This window comes from Rhipicephalus microplus, chromosome 3 (genome assembly GCF_043290135.1).
Source record: "Rhipicephalus microplus isolate Deutch F79 chromosome 3, USDA_Rmic, whole genome shotgun sequence".
NCBI classification, from domain to species: Eukaryota; Metazoa; Arthropoda; class Arachnida; order Ixodida; family Ixodidae; genus Rhipicephalus; species Rhipicephalus microplus.
In genome coordinates, this window is record NC_134702.1 from 22,829,160 (window position 1) to 22,852,478 (window position 23,319).

Genomic DNA, 23,319 nt, shown 5'->3' on the forward strand with positions numbered 1-23,319 from the left:
CAGGCGTCGGATTAAGTGGTTCATTTTTCCTCCATTGCGTGAATCGTTTGAAGCTTCGACAGGAAAAAAACAAAAAAAAAGTACTAGTGTCGCGACTGTCTTGTCGGAGAAAGGCCAGCTTTCTCAAGAAACTGTCGCCCGATGCATTGTTATTCACCCTTTGGGAGTAGCAATAGCGTGGCCATAAGTAGAACTGAGGCCACTCATTATGCAGCACAAAAGAAAGCGTAATAACATTTTGAACTATCGGGTAATTGTGCAATGAAAAGTATAGGGGATGTTATTAGCAGTGATTGTAATGTAAACGTGAATAAGGAAAAGTGTATGAAGGAATAGCTTACCGATGGCAAGGAACAAACCTGCCACCTTCAAATAACGCATCCGATTTTCCACCAACTCAGCTACAGCGGCGGTTTCCCCCCCCCCCCCCCCTCTCCGCCATCCGCTTTACGTGGTATGTATGTGAACTTGAACCTGGGAGTGTTAGTCAACGCCACTAATTAACACCCCCTATTCTTTCCTTTGTGAAATCGCCTTTTAGATTCTATTACTATTGTGTCTAACAAAACGAAAACTAGTATAAATTTACGCTTCTTTTTTTTAATTCAAGGGAACGTGTAGCTGAATGAAAGATATATTTTTTTTATTTTCAGTATGATAGCTAGTTGGGAAAATGAGGAACATAACTACCGCCACTAGCGCTACTAATCTCGGGAACGCGGGTTGAATTCCCGGCCACGGTGGCCTCATTCGCTAGAGGACGACATACAATTACACCAGTGTGCTTAGATTTAGGTGCGCATTCAAGAACCTGAGCTGGTCAAAATGAATCCGCATTGCTCCACAGTAGCTTGCCTACGAATAATATGGTAGTTCCGGCACACTTCGAAATTTTTTTTCTTAATGTAGTGGCATCACGTACACATCACCAACATAACACAGCCTCCCACTTTATGATGTAGGTGCTTACAATATATTGCACCTTGCATTAAAACTGGTATGCCTTAAAGGCGTAGGTGACGAAGAGTGTACGTTCACAACATTAAGTCAAACCACACCTGTTAATACTCAAGCTTTGGTGAGGGCTACTTCTGAAATTTCAATTACGTATATAAACATGAGCTAGACGACTATTCCGCTTACTTCAGGATCAGCAGCTCGGTAAATGGTTACTCAAGTCTAATCTTCGTTCTCTAGAAAAGGCATGCCCTCATTAATACTGAGGCTCTCCATGTGAAGACTTTTTTTTTTTTCGAGTGGCGTAGTACTTGGTCGGGTTTACGTAGAGATAAATTGATCATCTCTTAACTTAACGCTGTGGCTTGCACGACTCGTATATGGTGGGGTGGATGGACAAGGCTCGAGCATGAGAAGCAAGCTCCTAAAACATTTGCCTACTTTTTAGCGCATTTAAAATTAAGGCCGTTGAGAACAAAGCATGGGTCGTGACCAACAAGAATAAATTTCACTCGTTAGCACGCAAAGAAGTCCACATAAATGCCCTAATTCATTGGGGCTGAAAATCAGAGTTTCCTAAACATACACTAGAGGAAACTCTTGCGCTAGTGCCTATGGCATCTGCAAAGCATGGTGCTTCAGCGTGCATGGGACTTATGGATAGTACACGGATTTGCCTTGTCTTCGTACTTTACGTTCATTTTGGCTTCGCGTGACATAAAGCTACTTCGCCACGAAACAACAATTGGCAAATGTTCAGCAGTTATTACGCTTCACCACCTTAATTTTTTAGGCTTACTACTTTAAATCGGGTCACGAAGTGAAAAACGGTTTGTTTTTTTTTTGAAACAAAACCAAAACACAGCAATAAACGAAGCCACACGTGCGATTCGCTGGCCGCAAACACGAAGACTAGACAAATCCATGCCCTACCCATAATTCCTATGGTGACTAAACGATCGCAGCGCCAGAGTCCCCTATAGTTAACTTTAGGAAACTCTATGGCAAAAATAAAATCTTACTGAAGTTGCTCAACGTAGATTCGAGTCGAGTTTTGTGACAGCGACAGTAGCGAATCCCTTTTTTAGCACATAACGAGGAGTGTGCAAAGTGCCAGCCTTTCCATGCAGTGCATTACCCCAAGTAATGTAGTAGGTTTCGCCAATAGCGGGATTCGCACTGCAGGGTGAAAGCCTTCATTCTACAAGGGCTTCATCCTATATTCCAAAACAGTTGGGCTGAATTTTTCAAATCGTTGGGGCTTAAGTGCAGTTAAGGCAACATTAAGGGCCCCACGACGGTGGTCTAGTGGCTAGGCTATAAGGTACTCGGCTGCTGACACGCAGGTCACGGGATCGAATCCCAGCTGCGGCGGCTGCATCTTCGATGGAGGCGAAAATGCTGTAGGCCCGTGTGAATTTTCAGATTTGGGTGTACGTTAAAGAACCCCAGGTGGTCGAAATTTCCGGAGCCCTCCACTACGGCGTCTCTCATAATCATATGGTGGTTTTGGGATCCTAAATCCCACATATCGATCGACATTAAGCAGATAGAAATAACCAATAGGAAGTTATCCGGCTGGTGGCTAGAATCAAGGCAGAAGTTAAATTTAGTCTTTCAGTGAATTTCAAAAGAAGCCAGTACTACTAAATTACTAGTTACGCCTATAGGTGGCATGTGTCACCACCCTACGGTCAGAGTAGAGCTCCATCGATCTCGCCGGGCATACAGAGCTGCTGGCTCGTCGCGTTGGACAGATGGCCATCCTGTCTCCAATTCACGCGATGCGACTATGCTTTCATGCAGTTCGAAAGTCAAAACCCGTCAAAATCCTGCTCTGTCAGGCGCCTGAATACGACGCGCTTTTCTAGCGCAGTGCTCTTGTGTGCAAGAGCATCCGCGTTTGCGTAGAGTGTGCCAGCAGCCGGTCCTGCTCTGCGGGGTGACATGTACTTTGCGGCAGTGTCGAGTTCTGATGTGCTGTGTCCAGGAGTCTGCGTGGCTATGATGGACAGACATACCTTCTTTGTACCAGTGGCAACGTTGAAAGTTGTGCTTGTTTAACTTAAAATGCACGCTCCTTCGGGATCTTTCGACAATTCGATTCCAGCGGATGACTCGTTTCAACCGATAACGCGTGCTTGATTAGGTGGGTGTTATCACTGATACGAGCCTGACTACACTGACTGATACGTTGTCACCGATACGTGCTTGACTAGGCACGTGTTATCGATCGATAACAAGCACCTAGGCACGTCATCTGTTTGAATCGAAATGCCGGAAACTTCCTGAGGGCGCGCGCATCTTTTGTTAAGCAAGCACACCCTTCAACGTTTTCACTCGTGCAAAGCATGTCTGCGTGTTCATTAGGCCGTGCACGTTTCTGAGCACACCACGTCGGAACTTGCAAATGCTGCAAGGTGTCGCCCCGCAGAGCTACAGGCGTGCTTCTCGTGTGCTGTACGCAGCTGTAAATGACGACGATCCTCCAGAAAGTTGATGCGGTGCACCAGTTGTGTTCACATAAACTCGGCTCCTACCATGCCATGTTGTTACTTAGACAAAGAACTCACTCAACGGCACTTTCACCAGATCACAAAAAAAGTAGTTTTTATCCGCGTTCTTTGGATGAATCGCACGTGACCATGTTGTCATAAGCCTCTTTTTTTTCCTGCTATGTTGATAAGTGCCAAAATCTTTACTGTTTGTTAGCGCTCTACAACAAGTGAACTATATGTAACAGTTTAATCAGAACGTAGCAAGTGAACTTCGCAATAGCTACGCGCTATACTTTACCATGTCATCACAGACCGTTTTTCTTACAACTCTCCCGCGTCTTCGACCACTGTATCAACTCTTGTCCGGCGTGCTTCACTGATACATGTGATCGTGCGTGAGGCTGTGCACCATACACGCGCTGCAAGGAACTTCGACCACATGGCATGCTTAGAGTTTCATAACATTTCACTGGAGGAAAACCTCGTGCAAATGTCTGTGAGAGCTGCAACTCGGGGCGCTTCGTCTGTCAAGTGAATGATGTTAAGAGCATGGCTCTTCATCTACCCGCCTATATACGTGGTTCCCGCATTCTTTTCGTCGCAGGACGAAGTTCTGCGTAAGTGCAGCAGTCTCGCTTCACCACATTGACTCTTTGAGGCTGACGAATGAGCCCGCAAGGCTCGCAACAAGACGTCATGTTTTATTCGAAACAAACGCTAAAACACAGCAATAAACAAAAAAAACACAAGTGCGTTGGAAGCCGCATGCATGAAGACTAGGGAAATCCTTGTACTTGCCATCATGTCCATTGTGTCAGAACGATTGCAGCACCCCAGTTCCCTCTGGTAAGTATTGCAGGAAGCTGGATGTGGTGCAGGCGCTAGCAGTACTCAAAACTTGTGCAGTTATTAGCATCAAGCAAAACTGCCGCTGGCATCAACAGCCATTCGCAGGAGGGACGGCGGTGAGGTGTACCTGTTCGATGCTATAGGTTCAGTTTTGTGACGCATCGTCTGACGAATTCGTTTGAATTTCTTCCTGTCTACCCGTAGGATGGTGCCAAGCTGTACATGAGGCATCACAAAGTTCCTCATCAAATGCAGAGGAGAGTACAGCGATGGTACGACTACTCCTGGTCGAGGTGAGTACGACTGCATGCTTCGCTTTCGACATCTATAAACGAGGCTTGCGTTCTCACTGGCTGCGCGTCTTGTGCCAGTGGTCGCAATTCAGTCAGAGAATACTGCGCATGATACCACGTACAGGTGCCCCAAAACCAAAAGCAAGATTGAGCACGTGAGCTGTGGCCAGGCTACACATAAGTGAATGCCAGCGCGCCCCATGAGCGAAATGGTTCTTTATTTATTGTTTCTTACGGAAATGACCGCACTTTTTAAGGCACGTTTCAGTATCAAAATAAAGAACTACTGCTCTAATAGAGAGCGCCCTGGCACTCACTTTTTGCGTAGCCTTGCCACAGCTCGCGTGCTCCATTATATATTAGGAGCACCTGTACACCCAACAGTAAAAGTTCACGGGACCTTGCCACCACAAAAAAAAAATGCCAATTTATTCTCTATAGTAGTGCGCAGTGCATATATTATAGCTTGTGACTGTCTATATTGCAACACCAGGTAAATGGTGGAACGTTTGTTTAGAGGTCGAGAAAATAGAATTCTATAACGTTTCGTGTACCACAAGCTTCCACTATTGGGTTTACGTTGACTTTTCGCTGTCTGTTGGCTTTTCTATTTTTCTTTACCAGTGGCATTCAACGCCCATGTTAAGGTTACTAAAAGATTTGAAAACTGAATTTTTTTTTACGCTGAGCATGTTGTAAACTTAGCACAACGCCTTCGACTTCTTAAAGCGACAATAAAACAGGGCGGCAAGCCTCGAAAAACACATACGTCAATCTAAGAGCACAATTTTTTATCAAATTTTTCTGCACAACAGTGACAGTAAACGTGTATCGAGAGACCGTTACGAAATCTTTCCAATGGCAGGCACAGTTTAAGGATGGTTTAAGAGGAGATAGATAATCGAAGAACACTGCACAGAAACATAGGGTCACAGCCGAGTGGATGAGCACCGCTATACAAATACACACACACAGCAACCAATCTAAATGTACGATGGGCCCATAAGCTACAAATACCCATTTGATTAATGGCACTGGTTGCTCTTATACGGCATGAAGGCGTGCGCAAGAGTGAATTTTGTTTCTGAGAAGGCAACATCATTAATATGAAAAACGTGCGTTACAAAGTTGACATCTGAAGCGAAAAACTTTAAAGCAGCCAAGTCCATGCGCCTTGCGCAAATGTAATAGTCTGCAGTGTTACTTGGCCTTTTCATATTACTTCGCTGAAGCGTACTACTGCTGCAGCACGATGTCGCAATGTTCGACAGTTTTCTCTGTGAAACAAGTCCCCTTTCTAAATCATAGTGTGTGAAGTTCTAAGACCCGACACGAACAATATTAGAAGTAGTTATCCGTATTTACGAAAGCGTTCTTTCTTCGCTGATTCTTCAAGTTTCTTTTTCGTTTGTATTCTTTTAAGCGTAAGCTGCACCCATTTTAACTTAGGTCAGCTTCTGACTAATGGCGAACCCGCACCACAAAAGAGGTTGGGGGGGGGGGGGGGGGGAAGTGAAATAAAAACGGAAGGACATGGTTGTTAGCCAGTTGGCACTACGTGTTTAAGAACGGCAAAAGCGCACCGAAAACGAAGGCACAAAGATGGTGCACACGCACATAGCACAATGAGTGCGTGTGCCTTCGTTTTCAGTGCACTTTTGCCGTTCTCTTTTCTCCCCTTTATCCCTTCCCCAGTGCAGGGTAGCAAACCGGATGTGCGTCTGGTTAACCTCCCTGCCTTTCCTTGTATCTTTATCTCTCTCTCTCTCTCTTTGCCGTTCTTAAACGTGAAAGTAAACTTCCTTGTAGACGTTCAGCTTCGAGTCCATGTTGTGCAGAAAAAAAAAAGCTGGTCGCGTAGGGGTATGCGGTTTCTTATGTCACAACCACTGTTCCGAGAAATTAAAGTACAGCTACAGCGCGGTTTCACTAACGATAGTGGCTCTGGGTCGGTTAACAACGATGTCACGTCTTTTGCAGAGCTGACCTCTTAAGTAATATAACAACATACACATGGCGTCATCCGCGAGAAAAAACACTTAGAAAAGGTTGTCGTGTAGCATTGATATGCGGCAAAGGCAAGAGTGCCATCGAAATACGAGTAAGAGACGGAAAAGTGTTGCTGCTGCTGGCGCTCACCCCGCTTGACAGCTGGTCGGTTTTACCTCTGCCTTATCTCCAATAAACGTGTCTTCGCCGCATCGATTAAGACGCAATAAACGTCGTTTCACTTCTTTTTAATAGCCCCGGCTTTGCCACGTGTATGAGATCCTTTAAAGAGGGACGTTATATTCGTTCTGTGTCTCTTGACTCCGCGACAAGAGTGCAGTGATGTCTTGAAATGAATAAACAGAGCGAAAAAAAAACGAAGACGTGAAAAGGGACGGCATACGAGGGCGCCGAGTCGCAATGAACGTGCTTATTTCGAAACGAACAAAATAACAAGGGAGGGTGGCATGTGCAAAGTAAGAAACTATCACGCATGTGCAAAGTAACTATCACGCATGTGCAAAGTAAGAAAAATTGCGAAAAACATGATCAGCTGATGAGACGTGAACATGACGCAAACTATCTCCGAGGTATGACACTTGTGCTTGTAATAATACTACCGAAGATTGACGCTACGCTCGTATACCTTCCAATGACGTGTAAGAAGCCTTCGTGATTTTACGTTGCGCTTGTCCCCGTAACGATGCAAAATTTTCCGTCCCCATCAAAGCCTGCATTGCAAGCGCCTTTGGGGCAAGGCAGGGGGAATCTCGCCATTGTTTAACGTGGTGCGCATATTCTTGACTAATGATATTCACGCACCGACTGGTTTGTCCCGTGTAAATATCATCGCAAGGACATGGGATTTTGTGCACCACAGTAGTTCGCAAATCTAAGAACCATTTCTTCTTCTGTTCGACCGCACATTTTGGCTCTTTTTCACTTTTCCCTTCGTCTGAGCATGTCTGAAAATATCTGCCGTAAGTTGTAGCAAACACTGAAAACGTTAATTTGGTACAATGACGCTCACAAAGAGCTTACTTGTCTTTTTAAGTAATGCCATGTACCTGGCGAGTATGTACTCTCAAAAAATAAAAAATAAAAATCACGTGGCCTTCTTTCTTGGAATACAGAGTGAAGCATGATCATTTTCTCAAAGGCCTAGTGTTACTTCTCTTCTGCCTCTTTCAAGTGGGAAACAAAAAAATGCAAAGAAAAAAAGTGCAATAGTACTTCGTTTTTTTTTTTCCTGGAACGACACCAGGTGCCCGAAACACCGTGGGTGTTTCTTGAAAGCGAGACCAGCTTGCCGGTCAAGACAAACTACTTGATTGGCTGCTGCGTTTTTCTATTGCACTTATTTTTTTCTCGCGTCATTGTTTTGTGTAAACCAATTGAACAGGCCACTGTAACGGAGGCGAGTGCCCCGCAGTGTATTTTGTATTCAAGCTCGCCAAGGGAAGCATACGCGCTTCCAGCATCCATTACGCTCCCTACTGCGAGGAAGGGGTGTACGACTGTGCACGCGTTCTTTCTATAGACAAGAGGAGGAGGAGGAGGAGGAGGAGGAGGAGGAGGAGGGGTGGATGGAGTAGCGGGAGGGAAGGGTGTAACCGAGCGAAGCAAATGCCACTTGCAGGTGTAGACTGGAATGAAGAGAACCAAGAATAAAATAAAAAAGAACTATGTAGAGTGAAAGGCACGGAATCGCAATCGCTGCGAGGTGGACAGCTCATTCCTCCGTCTTACTTGGGCTTCCCTAAACTATGAAAAAATTGTTAACAGGAACAGAAATAAACAAAACGCTAGTGGAACAAATAACGCAGCTGGTTGTCATGCGCTTTCCCAGATTGGTTGCCCTGGCTATATGGCATCTAAACACGCACAGCAACAACAAAAAGTGAAAAGCCACTGTAGTAGCTCTCGTGATTGTCAAGCCACATATGTGTTGGCTGCGGGCCGTTTCTATTTCAGGCTCTATATCCCAATATACGCCATCAGTTGGCGACGTCGCAATTTTTCACATACTTTCTTTGCACCAGGCTCTTTGTCGTGTTGTTTCATGTTTATCGTTTCTTTTTTTTTTTTGGCTGACTCCAACATTCCCTTTTCTGTACCATCAGTCCCGCCGTCCACTCTATAGAGTCCATCGACACAGGTTTCTGTTCTTCTCGACTGTCTTTGCGAAACGACGCCCCACGCCAGATTGAAACGTCAGCCGTTCTCTCACAACACTTTAGCAGTTCTTTTCCTTTTTTTCCCGTCTTTCTTGCTCTCTCCCCTATTCTTGTTTGCACTGCTCAAGCCAGTTTTGCGTCATGACCCGCGTTCCTTCTATTTGTTATGTTTGTACCTCGTTTTCTTTATTTTTTTGTCGGATATCTGCCCACTTGGTAGGCAAATATGGCTCTTTTCCTGTCTCATTTTGCTTTTTTTCAGCTAGCATTTTCTATTTCAAAAAATCTTCTTTGCATGCCTTAACGGCAGTGCCTCTATCCTCGCGAGGGTTTGCAATCTACAAAGACCGTGACAGTTGACCCTGTGACAGAACGAATAGAGTCTGTAAGACTAGTGAGATAGTGAGACACTGCTTTTGTTTATTGGCCTTTTTAAATATTGTTTCTTTTTCTTTTTTATGACGTGGCTTAGATTACCGTAGACGCCGGCTGGTTTAAGTTCCACTCCTCAGCTACTGTTGAAGCTGTTGAAAACCCTTTCATTTCATTCCAATGCCTTTTCGCCCTCTTTCAGCAAACAACGTTGGAGCTACGTCATTTCGCCAGTTACCATGGTTACCGCTACTGCTGTCTTCGTACGTGTGGTAGGGTAGTTTATTACGTAATGCTTCGTTGAAAGTTTTAAAAAAAGAACGCTGATGACGCGTGTTATTTCGTAATGCTTGGTTAAAAATAAATTGAAGATCCCACGTACAATGGGAAACACCGTTATGCGATGCATGCGGAGGAAAGGTGACTGCCTTGTTTTTTGTTATTAAGCAACACGTTATTAAATAACACTAAATATATGCAGAAATGTTATACAGCCGCACATGTTTTATTTAGCCAATTGTTTACACTTGCGCAACGACGCCAACAGAAGCATGAATATTAACAACACGAGAAACAGTAAGCTGATACGTAACGCTTGGGCTCACCCTGCACACTGCTACCTAAATTGGCTTCAGTGGATGGCACTTGAAAACTGACGTTAACCCGAAGATATGATTGTATCATAAGCGCACGTATGTAATCTTTATAAAATCGAATAGCCAGAATTGCAATCACACTTGACGACTCACTAAAATTGAACCTGAATAGTTTCCGAAAGAGTATACCGAGACGTGGCATAGCTCTGGGGTAGAATACTTGATTGCCACGCTGAAAGCTTGGGCCCGATTTCTGCTGGGAATCTGATGTTTGTCCAACCAACGATTGTGCTATCAGTTTTTCTTGACGCTCTCGCATTTAAATTACCAATTCTGTTGTCGCCGTTCTTGCTTATGTATACATTGAAACTGCCCATCACCTGTGGCGCATGCCAGGGTCACATACCCGCGGGCGGGTATATGCCACTGTTTGGCAGAAAGTGTTTGACGGCGTACACGACGTGATTTTGACATTATTCAAGTCACAACCAGTGGGTCACATTGGCCAAACCATCTCACACTTTCATACTCATTTTGGCTCACCTCAAAATAAGGGGATGATCACGAGAGCATCCAGGCGTAGGCGGCTAGGTAGATATATGAAGAAATAGATGCTTAGAGAGAAGCCAAAAGCATCTGCAGAACGCAGATAAATGCGTCGCATTAAGTACTGATGGTGGGCGTAAGGCTAGAGGTTCTGACAGGTTTGCTGAAGGATCTTCTTGAGCGCAGTTTAGGTCGGTGTTGAAAGCATTATTCATTAATTTATTCATCAATCCTCAACGCCCATTCAAAGCAGTAATTAAGGAGCTTACAATATAGCAACACAAAAAACTAAATGAAGGGATAACTTATGCAACAAATAGACCCATTGCTAGAGCCTAGTGATCATGATGCTTGTCTGTTGCCCCGAATGGCACTGAATTGAATCTCGGCCATGGCGGTCACATTTCGTTGAACGCTGCAAGGTCGAAGCCAATAGCGCGAAATTGTCAATGCCCGCTGTTGCTGCTGTGGCGCCTCGCCGCGGTGGTCTAGTGGCTAAGGTACTCGGCTACTGACCCGCAGGGCGCAGGTTCGAATCCAGGCTGCGGCGGCTGCATTTCCGATGGAGGCGGAAATGTTGTAGGCCCGTGTGCTCAGATTTGGGTGCACGTTAAAGAACCCCAGGTGGTCTAAATTTCCGGAGCCCTCCACTACGGCGTCTCTCATAATCATATAGTGGTTTTGGGACGTTAAACCCCACATATCATGTTGCTGCTGTGGCTCCCACTGCTTTCGGTCTGCTGCTACTAGCGCAGTATAGCCGGGCAACTTTGTGGACGGCAACAGTGACGTAGGTCGGTCCGGTCAGTCCGCTTCTTGAGGCACGGAATTTGAAGTGCGCTAACCCGATGTGGACTGCTATAATGTGATTTTATTTGGAAATATGCCTTTCCTTGGCTTGAAGTAACACTACGAGGCTTCTGGACTGCTATTTGAACAATCAATGTCGGCTTAATAGTTGCCTTTAGTGTCCCTTTTATGCAGGTAACGCATGCTAAAATAAAGTTACTGCAAAAATTATATTATCTTTTATCCAGTACGTCAGTGGCACGTAGACACCCTTGCTTCAGTGCCATCAATTGGTCTGCTTTACGTTATATGACGCGTTTCCTTGCGTATCCACAGTGATCAATTGCGTTTTATATATGTTGTGCGTTCGATGAAGCTGTTGGTCTAACGCGGCACACTATAGTTCTGTGCACCTCACGTTGAGAAGATGAGTAGTGGGACGGAGGGGGGGGGGGGGGGGGAGTCACAAATCAGGGACGTAACTGGCAAAGCTTTCCTGCAGTGTGCAAGTCATCTGTTTCTTATGAAGTAGAAAGTCATAGATGTCTCATCAAACACAAAAATGAACTATTGGCGTCAACACAAGTGGCACAGAGAATTGTTATCTTCACGTGATGACGTCTTCATGGCGTCACAGGTGCGGGACAGAACGTTTCAAGTAAATGGTGGGTGGGTGCAGATCACTACAATAATTGAAAAATAAAAAAATTGCGCATCGCCTTGACCTGATTCGTGAAAAAAAGCCTGTAAGTTGAGACTAGCCACCCCATGCAGACAGTATGTCCATCATCAGTTGAGGCTTCAGTATTTCGCTACCTATGATTCATTCTGCAAAACAAATTAGTCTGAAGATACGCACCCTATGGAAGGCCGGCACCGCTCAACAAACATTGGTTCCTACACGAACGAAGTGGTAACGCCATCTACCGCGACAACACCGTTTATTGTTCCGTGGCCTCCAAGATCAGCAATGGTGTGCCGCTGGCTAATCTCGGTGGTAATGGTTCACCCGTGGCTTCTGCGATCAGCACCGGCTGCGTGCCAGCAGGTGCCAATCGCAGAGGCCACAATTCGCCGTACCCGTTGCAGATGACGCTTCGCTTACTCGTGGTGTAAAGTAGCAAACCAAACGCTGGTGTGGTTGACCTTCTCACCTTTGCTCCTTTCTCCATCTCTCTCGTATGAAAGGAACGAAAAGCAGAAGCAGTGCACAGTAATCTCACTTTTGCAGCAGAACAATCCGCACCGTGCTCCCACTCGCACTACCCACTCGCAAACCCTCTTCAATTCTTGTCATGACCGATGCCGTCTGCGACATCATGATGACTGGCGGAACAATACCTTGCGGGCCCCGTCCATGCCAGACCGGCCTTTCATTTGTCTTCAGACTCGTCCGGGGCCTATTCATCTCTGCCGCTCTCACATACACCCTCCATTCTCATTCCATGCAAACACACACAGACACATCCTGATCGTTTTCCTTCAGGACGTCGGTCTGTGTTCTGCAGCCTTTGTTATCGTGATTCCTAGCGTAGCGGGCCTGCGTGGTTCATACTTGCTGGACTACGTGGCGACGTTGGAACCTGTGTCATTGGTACAACTTCTTCCGTGTGTCCAACGGGTACGTGGGAATAGGCTAGACGCTTCCAGTTTTCTTTATTTTTAATTTTTTGTCTATTTTGTTGCCGCATTTTTTTTACTGAATGCATTTCCGCGTTTGATATTTTAATGTCCAGTTGCTTCTTTTTTTTTATGGTGGTTTACGGAACTAGAAATTGCCACAAATATTTTCTTTTTAAACTCCTTTGTTACTTGTTACTCCCTGCGCACTTCCCTTTAGCGCGATTTTACGTGCCTAACAAAACTTAAAAGTTGTCGAGATGGTGCGTAGTTGACACGAATGTTTTTTGTGAAAAAGACACACATTCACAAGAACTTGTCTTCTCGTTCTTGTGAATGTTGTTTTGCGCTATAAATCACCACCAGCTTATGCGTCAGCTTCTCTTAGGTTGTAAAACTTATTCGAGTAGTTGCATCTTTGGGAAAGCATCGGCAGAATCTTTGGTTTCTTGACTTACAGTTGATATATGATTGAACGAAAAATAAGTTTGTTGAAAAGATGATTAGAACACAGAGCGTAGGGGTGACTTGTACATGACGATTCGCACTTATGCCGTTTAACTAAGTCATTGAAACTTCATGTGACGAATAAAAAAAGTAGAGAAACAAGACAAGTGCAGCAAAGTCTCTGACTGGTTGTTTTCATAGTCGGTAGTGCTCACATTTGGTAGTGCTATTTGGAAAGTAGAAACATGTGGCCTTCAAACTCCCTACTCATACCTCTGCCACTTAGCTTGTCTTTTAGTGCTGTCTTTTAAGTTAGCAGGCTAATTACGAAAAGATGAGGTTATGTCGTGTAAACTTCATCTAACAACTCCAACGCATGTCTGCAAACATAACGATTATACTTGCAGTATCCAATATTTTCTCTAACACTTCCAAGTGTCGTCACCTTAACTGTCGTGACTACACATGTGTGTGTGTACCCTACATGGCACACACGTCTTCACCCGCGTTTACCCACTTGACTAAGGGAAATTTCTAGTCATATACTTGGTAGGTTACCAAAATGTGGAAGTGAGATCGTACTGCAAGCATCGCTCATGCTACTCATGACGAACACTATGCGATGCACTTTTTAACTTGTTTTTCATATTCAGGTCAAATCTAGTAAATTTTCAAAAGTCTGTAAAATCGGTTCCCATGCTATTTCTAAAGAGGTAACAAGACGTAACTTCATAGATTTTGCTCAGGCAGGGAGAATAAAATGAGGGAAAGGCAGAGAGGTTATCCAGGAATTAAAGCATCCGGTTTGCTACCCTGCACTAAGGGAAGAGAGAATGGGGATGAAAGATGAGAAAGAAAACAAAGGTTGAAATAGATGCGCGAAAAGTTATTCGTCTGATCACATATAACTGAGACACGCAGGTGGCTTTGCCACTACGCTTATAACGTTGCAAAAAAGTATCCTCTACAGGTACAACGTGAACAAGTATGCCAGTGCTGCCTACACAGGACGGATGATTGCTCCCGTCCTGTGCTCTATATTTCTTCATCCGTGTATTTTTCACGTATTTCTGCTCTACCCGTTCAAAATTGCGCTAACTAGCCCAAACAAGAGCGCTACTACATCACGAAGCATTTTTGGCGGACAGATATCACTTTCAAGGCAGACTCTATCTAGGTTCTGCCATTTTGGTGGGATAATCGTCATTGCATTAACAGCTTCATTAACGGCTGCTGTGTTAGAGGATGCATGACAGGATGGTGAATGGTATCGCGGAACAAACGACTCGGCATGCATGTCCTGTACAGCATGGCACGAATAACACAAGTTATCAGATACTGTCCTGGCCTTTTCTCCAACCCTAATATCAGGACCTACATGGCGTATACATGCATGAAAGTGTAACAGTATGTGTTAAACTGTACTGAATATCGTACATTGATCGTTATGGGCTTTGTGCGCTTCACAGCCTGTCAGTCCCATTCTAACTAAAGTTCCTTCTTTGTGTTTGTTTAAGGAGAAAGTCGCCCCGGCTACTCCTCTTCTCTTACATTATCGTTTGAATCATCACGTTGTCAAACGCCCATAAAGCGAAAGAAAGGCTACACGGTAATGGGCATTCACATTGGCAATTCCGGTCTCTTAAAATAATTGCACCGCTACGTACGCGTCAGCACACTTGCTAACCATTTCTTCCTTTCTTTCTTTTCTTTCCCTCCTCTCTCTCTGTTTCTAATAAGTATGTTCCCTTTCCCATCCTCCCAATGTAGAGTAGCTAATCAGGCGTAAGCCTAGGTAACCTCTCTGCCTTCTCTCATGTTTTTCTTCCTTCTTTCGACGCAACAGCAATGTGGACATGTCATAAATGCTCGCACACTCGAAGCACTTACACTTCACAGAAGATTTCGTCAGGGTGTGACCGCACAACTGTCAATGAGCACTTAACCTCGCTTGAAGCACAACTGTCATGAAACAAGTCCTGATAGTTACAAAAACTGTTTTTCTTGTCTATTCGTTCTTTTTCTCACATTGTCTTTATGCACACTTCCTGAAATCGTTGTAGCCTTTTTTTTCTTTACCACTCTTTCTTGCAATTCCTGCTCGTTTTCTTTCTTCCCTCATCCATTCTGACTTATCCTCGTATATATTTGCCCGGTGCCTTTTTTTTTCTTGTGTGTGTGAAAAGTTCATAAAAAAACACTTACTTGCTCCGCATGCGACTGGGGCTACAAAAGAAAAAGTCAAGCCCACATAAAGAAGCCAAGAATCTGCTGTAGGCCTCGTCTGTGTCTCCAGCAGCCGAGGAGAGGTCTTTGAACGCCATTGTCCCCTTAAATAGTAGATGATAGCGCAAATCCGCAAAATGGACGGCTCTCGACCTAGCTGAAAGATGTCATTTACTCCCCGCCGCCTGAGAAAAGTAGGGGAGGGGGAATGCGAACCCACCCTTTTTGCGGTGGTGGTGACGCCCATCGGTTCTCCAGTACGGTGAGACCAGTGTGTCCAAGCACTTCAAGTGCTGGCCAACTCCAAGCGCTTACCCTCGTCTTGTCGCTCACTTATTGCTGTTCGCTTCCGGCAAATCTTGTTCACTTCCTTTATTTTACACTTCCCGTTTCCTGATATGCCCCCTTTCCCAAAAGACCAGCCCCGCTAAGGTGTACAGCATGCTTTTCCCATGGGCTCCAGAGTTCAACGTACTGCTGATGCCTACGAGAACAGTGTCTCCCGTCTCTCTCGTTCTTTCTCCGTCTATTGTCCGGGCCGCGCTACGACGATCCACGATACCTCCTATTTTAACAGGCGATTGCAATTCCATTTTCTTTTTACACTGTTTTTTCTTGTTTAATATCATGACTCTCTCGGACTTTGTCTTTGTGTTGCCTTCTTCGTTGTTAGGCTTATCTTCTCTCTCTCTCTTCTTTAGCCCTCAAAGTGAGTGGTGCTACAACGATCCTTGATACATCATATTTTATAGCCAAATCTCTCCCATGCATTTTTTTTTATTTTCAATGCTCAGTTCTTTCTCTGTTTGCTTATCATTCACAGCGTTAGTTCTATGTGTAGCCTTTTATTTCTTTGTCAGGCCTATCTTCTCTCCCTCTCGCCTGGTTGGGTCTATTTCAATATAAAACTGAACAGTGACAGCCCTTAAAATAGAAGTGTCTCGTTCTAATAGTTCCTGTTAAAAAAGAAAGAAGTGCTTCTGCGCCTTGTCACGCGATAAGTTCGGTGCCATTGTAATCCCGCCGAAATCCATTCCACCAGAGTGATCAGTTACCATCGCAGGGGGTTCACTGACACTTTGGTTTTTTTTTTTTGTAGCATATGCGTAGTTCTCATGGGACTGGGGATAAATTACTAAGACATTACGCGGAAGTATGTTCTCTGTTGAACGCAATAGCGATAACATTTGTCAACTCACACCCTCTGCTCTTTACCCACTCTACCAGCTCTACTATGAGTAACAATATGCCCCGCTTCAGATATGTCGAAGCCGCTCCGACACTTTTAAATCCTCCGATTAGTTGTCGGCCCTGTGAGTGTTATCCCCCACCTTCCCAGCCTTTAAATTTCTTAGATCTGTGCGGCACCCTACCTTCTTAGTGACATATTCAATAAAGGATCATTGTCCTCTAATCTAAGCAATTAAAGCCAGCTGGCCGTTTCAGGGAGATGGAAGTGTATGCTTGTCATAAAGAAAATGTAAAAAGTGAGACATAGCGAAATCAAGGAATTGTATGGTTAGAAAACTAACGCGATAATCGTTATGTTTGCTGCCCCATCCTCGTTCTAAGAAATTTATACTAGTATTAGAAAAACATACAGAGAGTGGTATGGTGGTTTTGAGACGGGTATGGTGGTATGGTTTTGAGGGTATGGTGGTTTGGTGGTTTGGTGGTTTTTGGAATCATATGGTGGTTTTGGGACGTTAAAGCTCACATATCAATCAATCAATGAAATCAGGGAGTGGTAAAACTGATAGCCGGGAGAGTTGGAATGTATCCATGTTCAAACTTTCTTTGGCGCACACAGAAGACAAGGACAAGATAGAAGCACATGCTATGTGTTCATTCTTGGTTACATATATATAGCTCCTCCCAAGAATAAATATTTAAGTGTTAGCACTCGTGTCTCTATATTCCTTGTCCCTGTCTTCTGTGAGCACTAAAATAAGTAAAAAATTAGAGAAAGAGAAATGGAGTACAATTGTTTGCACAGATGGCAGTGAAGTTGTAAGAGCCTCTACAACCATGTCGGCAGGTACTGGGTTCAATTTTCTGTACCACCGAAAACTCGCTGGTTTAGCTATACGGAAGAGAGGGCCGAGCAGTATGACTACAGCTGAGAGCGATAAATATATCGACGTTATTCTGGATGTGATCATTGTGGTAATGAACGGGTTGTAAGTATGACAATGGTGAGCACTCTGTGTACTTGCCTTAAAGATGAGTGAAATGTGCGTAACCGAGCCAAGTTATGCGGTGCCCGTAGGTCCGTGTCTGTTCGGTTGGGTCTTAAATGCTTCATAGCTGTTTTATTTGTGTCACGTATTGTTACGCCAAAACAAGCCTAAATGACAAGAAGATGTCGTCGTAGAAACAGCCTGAAATACCCAATCAAATGGTCGGGAAAACAACCACTGATCAAGTCAATTTGTCTAGCACTGACACACAGAGGAAAAAGGACTTGTCTCTAACGTCGAATGTAGTCAACTTCCCAGCAAGCCCTAGATTTCGGCAACACACATTCGCTTCTAAGCAAGGCCAGATTATAGTTTCTACTCGGGTTTCTTGGGGACATCAACGTAATTACCTGTAACGTAACTTACATTACATACCCCAATCCTAATATTTTCTCTTTTTCTAGTTCTCCTTTCCTGTCTTTCCTCCTTACCTATCTATTTCACTTACCCTTTCTCCAGGGCAGGGTAACAAACTGAAAACTTTCTTCCCGTTAACCTCCCTGGCCTTCACTTAACCTTTTCTCTTCTTCTTCTCTACTGTCTCGTCCTTGGGCCTCTCCTGAATCTCCTTCTCCACACAGAGTAGCGTGTAGGCACCTTTGTGTACACCAGCAGAATGTTCTGTTCTTTATTAGAGCCTCCTGTCTCTCTCTATCTCGTTATCGAGATTTCGCAGGCTCGGGCCCTGCTGGTGGGAAGTTTTTTTCTTTACTTCCACTTTAATTTGTTCACATTTATATCACAATATTTACAATACAGGTAACATAGTACAAATTACGTCCCTTGTACTTTTCTTAGCCTGCTTGTTCGTTTTCATTAGGTTTGTGTGTGTCTTCAGATGCTGCGTGATTAAGGTGTGGGAACTTTCAATAGTCCCTGTTCCTTTGTGATATGGCCTAAGTGATCTGATCACCTTCTTTTGTTTTCTTCATGCAGAGGAAGGATGCAGGGTGGAGGCGATATCAACTCTGCCCTCGGCTGCCTGCCGGATAAGCTCAAGACCGAGCTGGCACTCCACGTCAATCTAAAGACGCTAAAAAAGGTATGCCTCAAACTCTGTCGTATAAGCCAGCTATGCATTTCTAAAAGCGGAACTTGGTCCACCGTGGTAGAGCAACTGCTAAGGTGCTTGGCTGCTGACCCGCAAGTCACGGGTTCGAGCTCGGCCATGGTGGTCGCATTTCGAAGGAGGCGAAACGGTAGAAGCCCATGTGCTGTGCCATGTCAGTGCACGCAGTCACGACTCCTCCGTGTGCTTGTGTACTTTGGCATACTAAAGCCAAGAAAACGCCCAGCTCGAGGCACCAATCACCAAGGCAGAACTATTCGCGGCCGTGCAAGCAGCAAAGCGCAATGCGGCCCCTGGACCTGACCAGCTAACAAACGAGATGATTCGGAATCTGACCGACGAACCGCTGGAACAGCTTACTCGGTAACAAGTATGGGAGAAGGGCATGGTTCCACAACATTAGAAGGAAGCCAAAGTTATTCGTATTCTGAAGTCAGGAAAAACACCTGACCTACAAAACCTAAGACCAATATCACTAACATCCTGTCTTGGCAAATTGTTCGAAAAGGTGATTCACACACGTCTCACGACTTACATTGAAGGTAGGAACTTTTTTACAACTAGCATGTTTGCATTTTACCAACATTTGTCAAAGCCGCACGTTACCCTTCTACTTCGGGAAGAGGTCCTCTGCAATACCACGATTGGTGCAGAGCATCTCGTCGTAGCTCTTGATTTGAAAAGCGCATTTGACACTATGTCCCATGAGCTCATATTATCTGAGCTAAATGACATCGGTTGTTAGCGAAAGATATATGACTACGTTCGCTCTATCCTAACCTCTCGCACTGCTGCAATAGGCCTAGGCAATACACGCTCAGACCCGTTTTTCATGCCCAATAAAGGCACACCACAAGGGGCGATACTATACCATCTTCTCTTAGACATCGGCATAAGACGCTTAGCAAAAAAGACTAGACGGCGTTTCAGAACTAGGGTACGCGCTCTATGCGGATGGTATTACCCTATGGGCCAACAGTGGCTGTTTGAGACAAAAAGAGCAAATCTTACAAGACACAATGACCAATGTTGACGACTTCGCTTATCACAGCGGAATGAACTGTGCTCCCGATAAATGTGAAGTTATTAGAATCTGAGGCAGAGGCCGCCGCATTCACGAGCCGGTCAACCTCTTTCTAGGAGACCACATGATAAAAGAGATACATAAAATGTGAGTCCTCGGACTCTGGCTACAAAGCGACACGCGAGTGGACCACGCAATCAAAACTCTCAGAACAGCGGTGTAGCGCATCTCCCGTGTGATTTATAGTCACCTATCACTGAAAAGGTTTAAGAAAGCTGACACACTCCAGCTGGTTCAGGTTTTTGTCCTCAGTCGGCTAACATATAGTCTTCCTCTCCAGGAGATCTATAAAACCGATATAAAGGCCCTAGACGTGTTGATCCGAACATCGTACAAGGCGGCTCTCGCCTACCACTAGGAACGTCCACAGAACGTCTTGAAGCCCTCGGTATACACAATCATTAGGAGGAGTTACGTGCAGCGGTGCTCGTTTCTAAACGGGAAATGCTTACCTTAACCGCTTCTGGAAGAAAATTGCTATGCCGTGTATGTTACCCAGCTCGTCTTCAGTAAGCGGGAGGAGAACCGGAGTCCATGGCTAAACAGCTACGGGACAAGATTCTAGAGTCCCCTATCCCAAAAAAACATGAGCCCACGATATCAAAAAGGCCGTAGGAATGCACGAGCTCGCAAGCGACAGTCCTAACACGGTGTACACAGATGTCGCCCTATGCGGCACGGTACGCGCTCGCAGTCGTAGGACCGGCCTCGCGTCAAGGCCTTCGGACTTGCACCGCGGCTCGAGCAGCGTCCGAGAATAACGCTGAGGCTTTAGCTATCGCGCTTGCTATTAAGTAAAAATATTCTGGAACGATCGTCTCTTATTCTCGCCGATTCCACGGTCGCATGTTTGGATTTCGCCAACGTTTTCAAAGCAGGACGTCTTCCTTCTACTTCGGGAAGAGGTCCTCTGCAATACCACGGTTGGTGCAGAACATCTCGTCGTAACTCTTGATTTGAAAAGCACATTTGACACTATGTCCCATGAGCTCATCTTATCTGAGCTAAATGACATCGGTTGTGGGAACGCTTTCTCATGGGAACACTACCACACAACACCATTGGCCTATTAGGACCAGACTTAACGCAGGACCATGCTATCATCTGGTGCCCGGTTCACGCAGGACTCGATGGCAATAAAAGAGCGAACGGTGAAACTCGTGCTTTAACTAACTGAGCGGCCTTCTACTCCGACGACGGCCCCTTTTTACCGCGAGATATCCTCGAAAACCAACGGCTTGAGCGACGAAAGTAAAGTTTACCACGCACAGCTCTAACAAGCGGAACTCTTACGACTGGTGCCGTATACAAACAAACACACACCCAAATCTTTCGTTGAAGCATGCCATTCATCCTGCTATGTACAGCAATATTTGTCCATGGTGCGGAGGCAGGCTCACTCGCCCACATAACGTGGGATTGTCAGAACAGGCCTACTGAAATTAACTCGCCGCTAATAGCCGGCGAATTTCCGGAAGGGAGCAGTGGGAGACTGCTCGCCAGCGACGATCTGGAGGTGCAACTAGCGCTCCTCGAACAGGCGTAGCGGGCCGCTAAATCTGGTGCAGCCCTGGAATAGGGGCCCCACCCACATGCTCCTCGTAACTTTTTTTTCTTCTTTTTTTAAATAAACGTTTTGATATATATGTCAGTGCAACTTAAAGAGCATCAGATTGTCGAAATTTCCGGAGCCCTTCACCGAGGCGTCTGTCATTTTCATGTCTTGATTTTGGAATGTAAGGCCCCATATATTATTATTATTATTATTATTATTATTATTATTATTATTATTATTATTATTATTATTATTAAAAGCAAAACCTAAAGGTTGCGAACTCTACCGACGAGAATACGCGACTATTTCTCGCACTAAATGAACGCCGACTAAATTTCAAGGCCGAAAGGCTGCCGCAGTGACGTCAGAGGTTGGAGGCCCAGTTGCCCAACTGAGCATGCTCAGTAAGACTTTTTTTTCCACATCTTTTATTCGGCCCCATCAAGCCACAGCAGCTGCGAGAGCGGGAGCGTTGGTTCTCCTAAAACGTCAACGAAACACCGGCTTTCCGCCGCGTTCGCGGCGTAACTGGGCCTCCACCCTCTGACGTCACTGCGGCAGCCTTTCGGCCTTGAAATTTAGTCGGCGTTGACTAAATACGTGACATCGTTGCCCGGGCTCCAAGGTGCAGCTTCTCTGAGAAAACGAACAGGGTACCTCACCAAGCTTGCTGTATACCGAGTATACCGCATTAACGCTTGAAATCTGAAGCACTGATATCAGTATACTGAGTTCCTTGCGTGCCAGCTCATAAAGGCAAAACCGAATCGCTTGGACGAAACATGTTTAGGTAACATTAAGATATTTAGAGGTCCGAACACCGGAATGGTTCTTGTTCTAGAGCAAAAGCTGTATTTGGCAAGGCGAAACGAAAAGCCAGTTCGCCACGAGAGACGACAAACGTCTCAACTGGCTGCTCCATCAGTTACGTCTTTCTCTACGTCGCCCCTAAGCGCGCACTCTTCCTTGGGAGCGCATTCAGAGATGTCGTTCATCGCTTTGCTACTGTGTAGCCGAGACCGCTCGTAGTAGTTCCAACGGAGCGATAGAGAGAAAACTGAAGAAAATGTACAGTGCCTAAACTGTATTAGTGGAGGTCACCTCCACAGCCGCGCTGCAAAGGTTCGGGGAGAGGGTCAGAAAATGTTGGAGAGAACGGAAAGCGAGAAGATGAGAATGGAGGTAATTTAGTAACCATATACCCGCACGCGCGCTTCGCCTCTCAGTCAAAAAAAAAAAACCATCAAGCAGGTCGAAAGGCAAAGTAGGGATGTAAACAAACATCACGGGACGATCACGGGAATTCCATGAGTTCGGCGTTGCAGGAAGGTTCAACTTACGAGCTCGCAATCGGCAGACAACTTCCAATAACACCGCCGACATCTGATTCGTGAGATAATTCAGGTTAACCGGACCTGTGCAGCAGCCTGTACACAATAACAGGCCCGGGTAGCGAAGCGCAAGCAGCAACTGCGCATCAAGGTCCTAGCAGCCTCTCGAGGAAATGCAAGCGACAACGGCAAGCCGAAGAAACGGCATTGCGGGCAGAGTAGCATCAACGCGGTAATGACGAAAACGCTGATGCAGGACCGGACGCCGCTTTCAGCTCGTTTCTCGAGCAGCACTTGGCTCAGAGGTCTGCAACTGCCTGTGGCTGCACGTTTGAGGTTCGCTGGTAACCATCTGTACGAAGTGTTTGGGGCGTTGATATTTTTTATTCCAAGCACTTTCGGTTTAGCACTTTCTATCAATTTTTCGAACATTCACAGGTCTTCAAAAATATAGAACTGGTTCGAAACTGAAATATTAGGTTCAGCTCAAGAGTTATAATGGATACATTTGGCATCAGAGCATAGGTATATTCAAGATACATGGTAATTTACTGTCACCGTAATAAATGAAAATTAAACAAATGAGTGAGAGTAGCTGGCATTATGGTGGCGCCTGGTGGAACAGATATCAAGCACGTGCCTTTTTCTACACGGCCTCCGAGGTTCACTGTGGTAGCGCGA

At 45.3% G+C, this 23,319-nt stretch overlaps 1 protein-coding gene across 1 annotated transcript in view; it reads left to right on the forward strand.

The window, feature by feature from the left end:
• Positions 1 to 23,319, forward strand: part of LOC142802700 (uncharacterized) — an 87,687-nt gene that overhangs the window by 31,337 nt on the left and 33,031 nt on the right. Inside the window, exons 6-7 of the mRNA XM_075887675.1 lie at positions 4,509 to 4,597; positions 18,536 to 18,641. Of these exons, the coding sequence (XP_075743790.1) occupies positions 4,509 to 4,597; positions 18,536 to 18,641 (195 nt within the window). The remainder of the gene's footprint in view (positions 1 to 4,508; positions 4,598 to 18,535; positions 18,642 to 23,319) is intronic.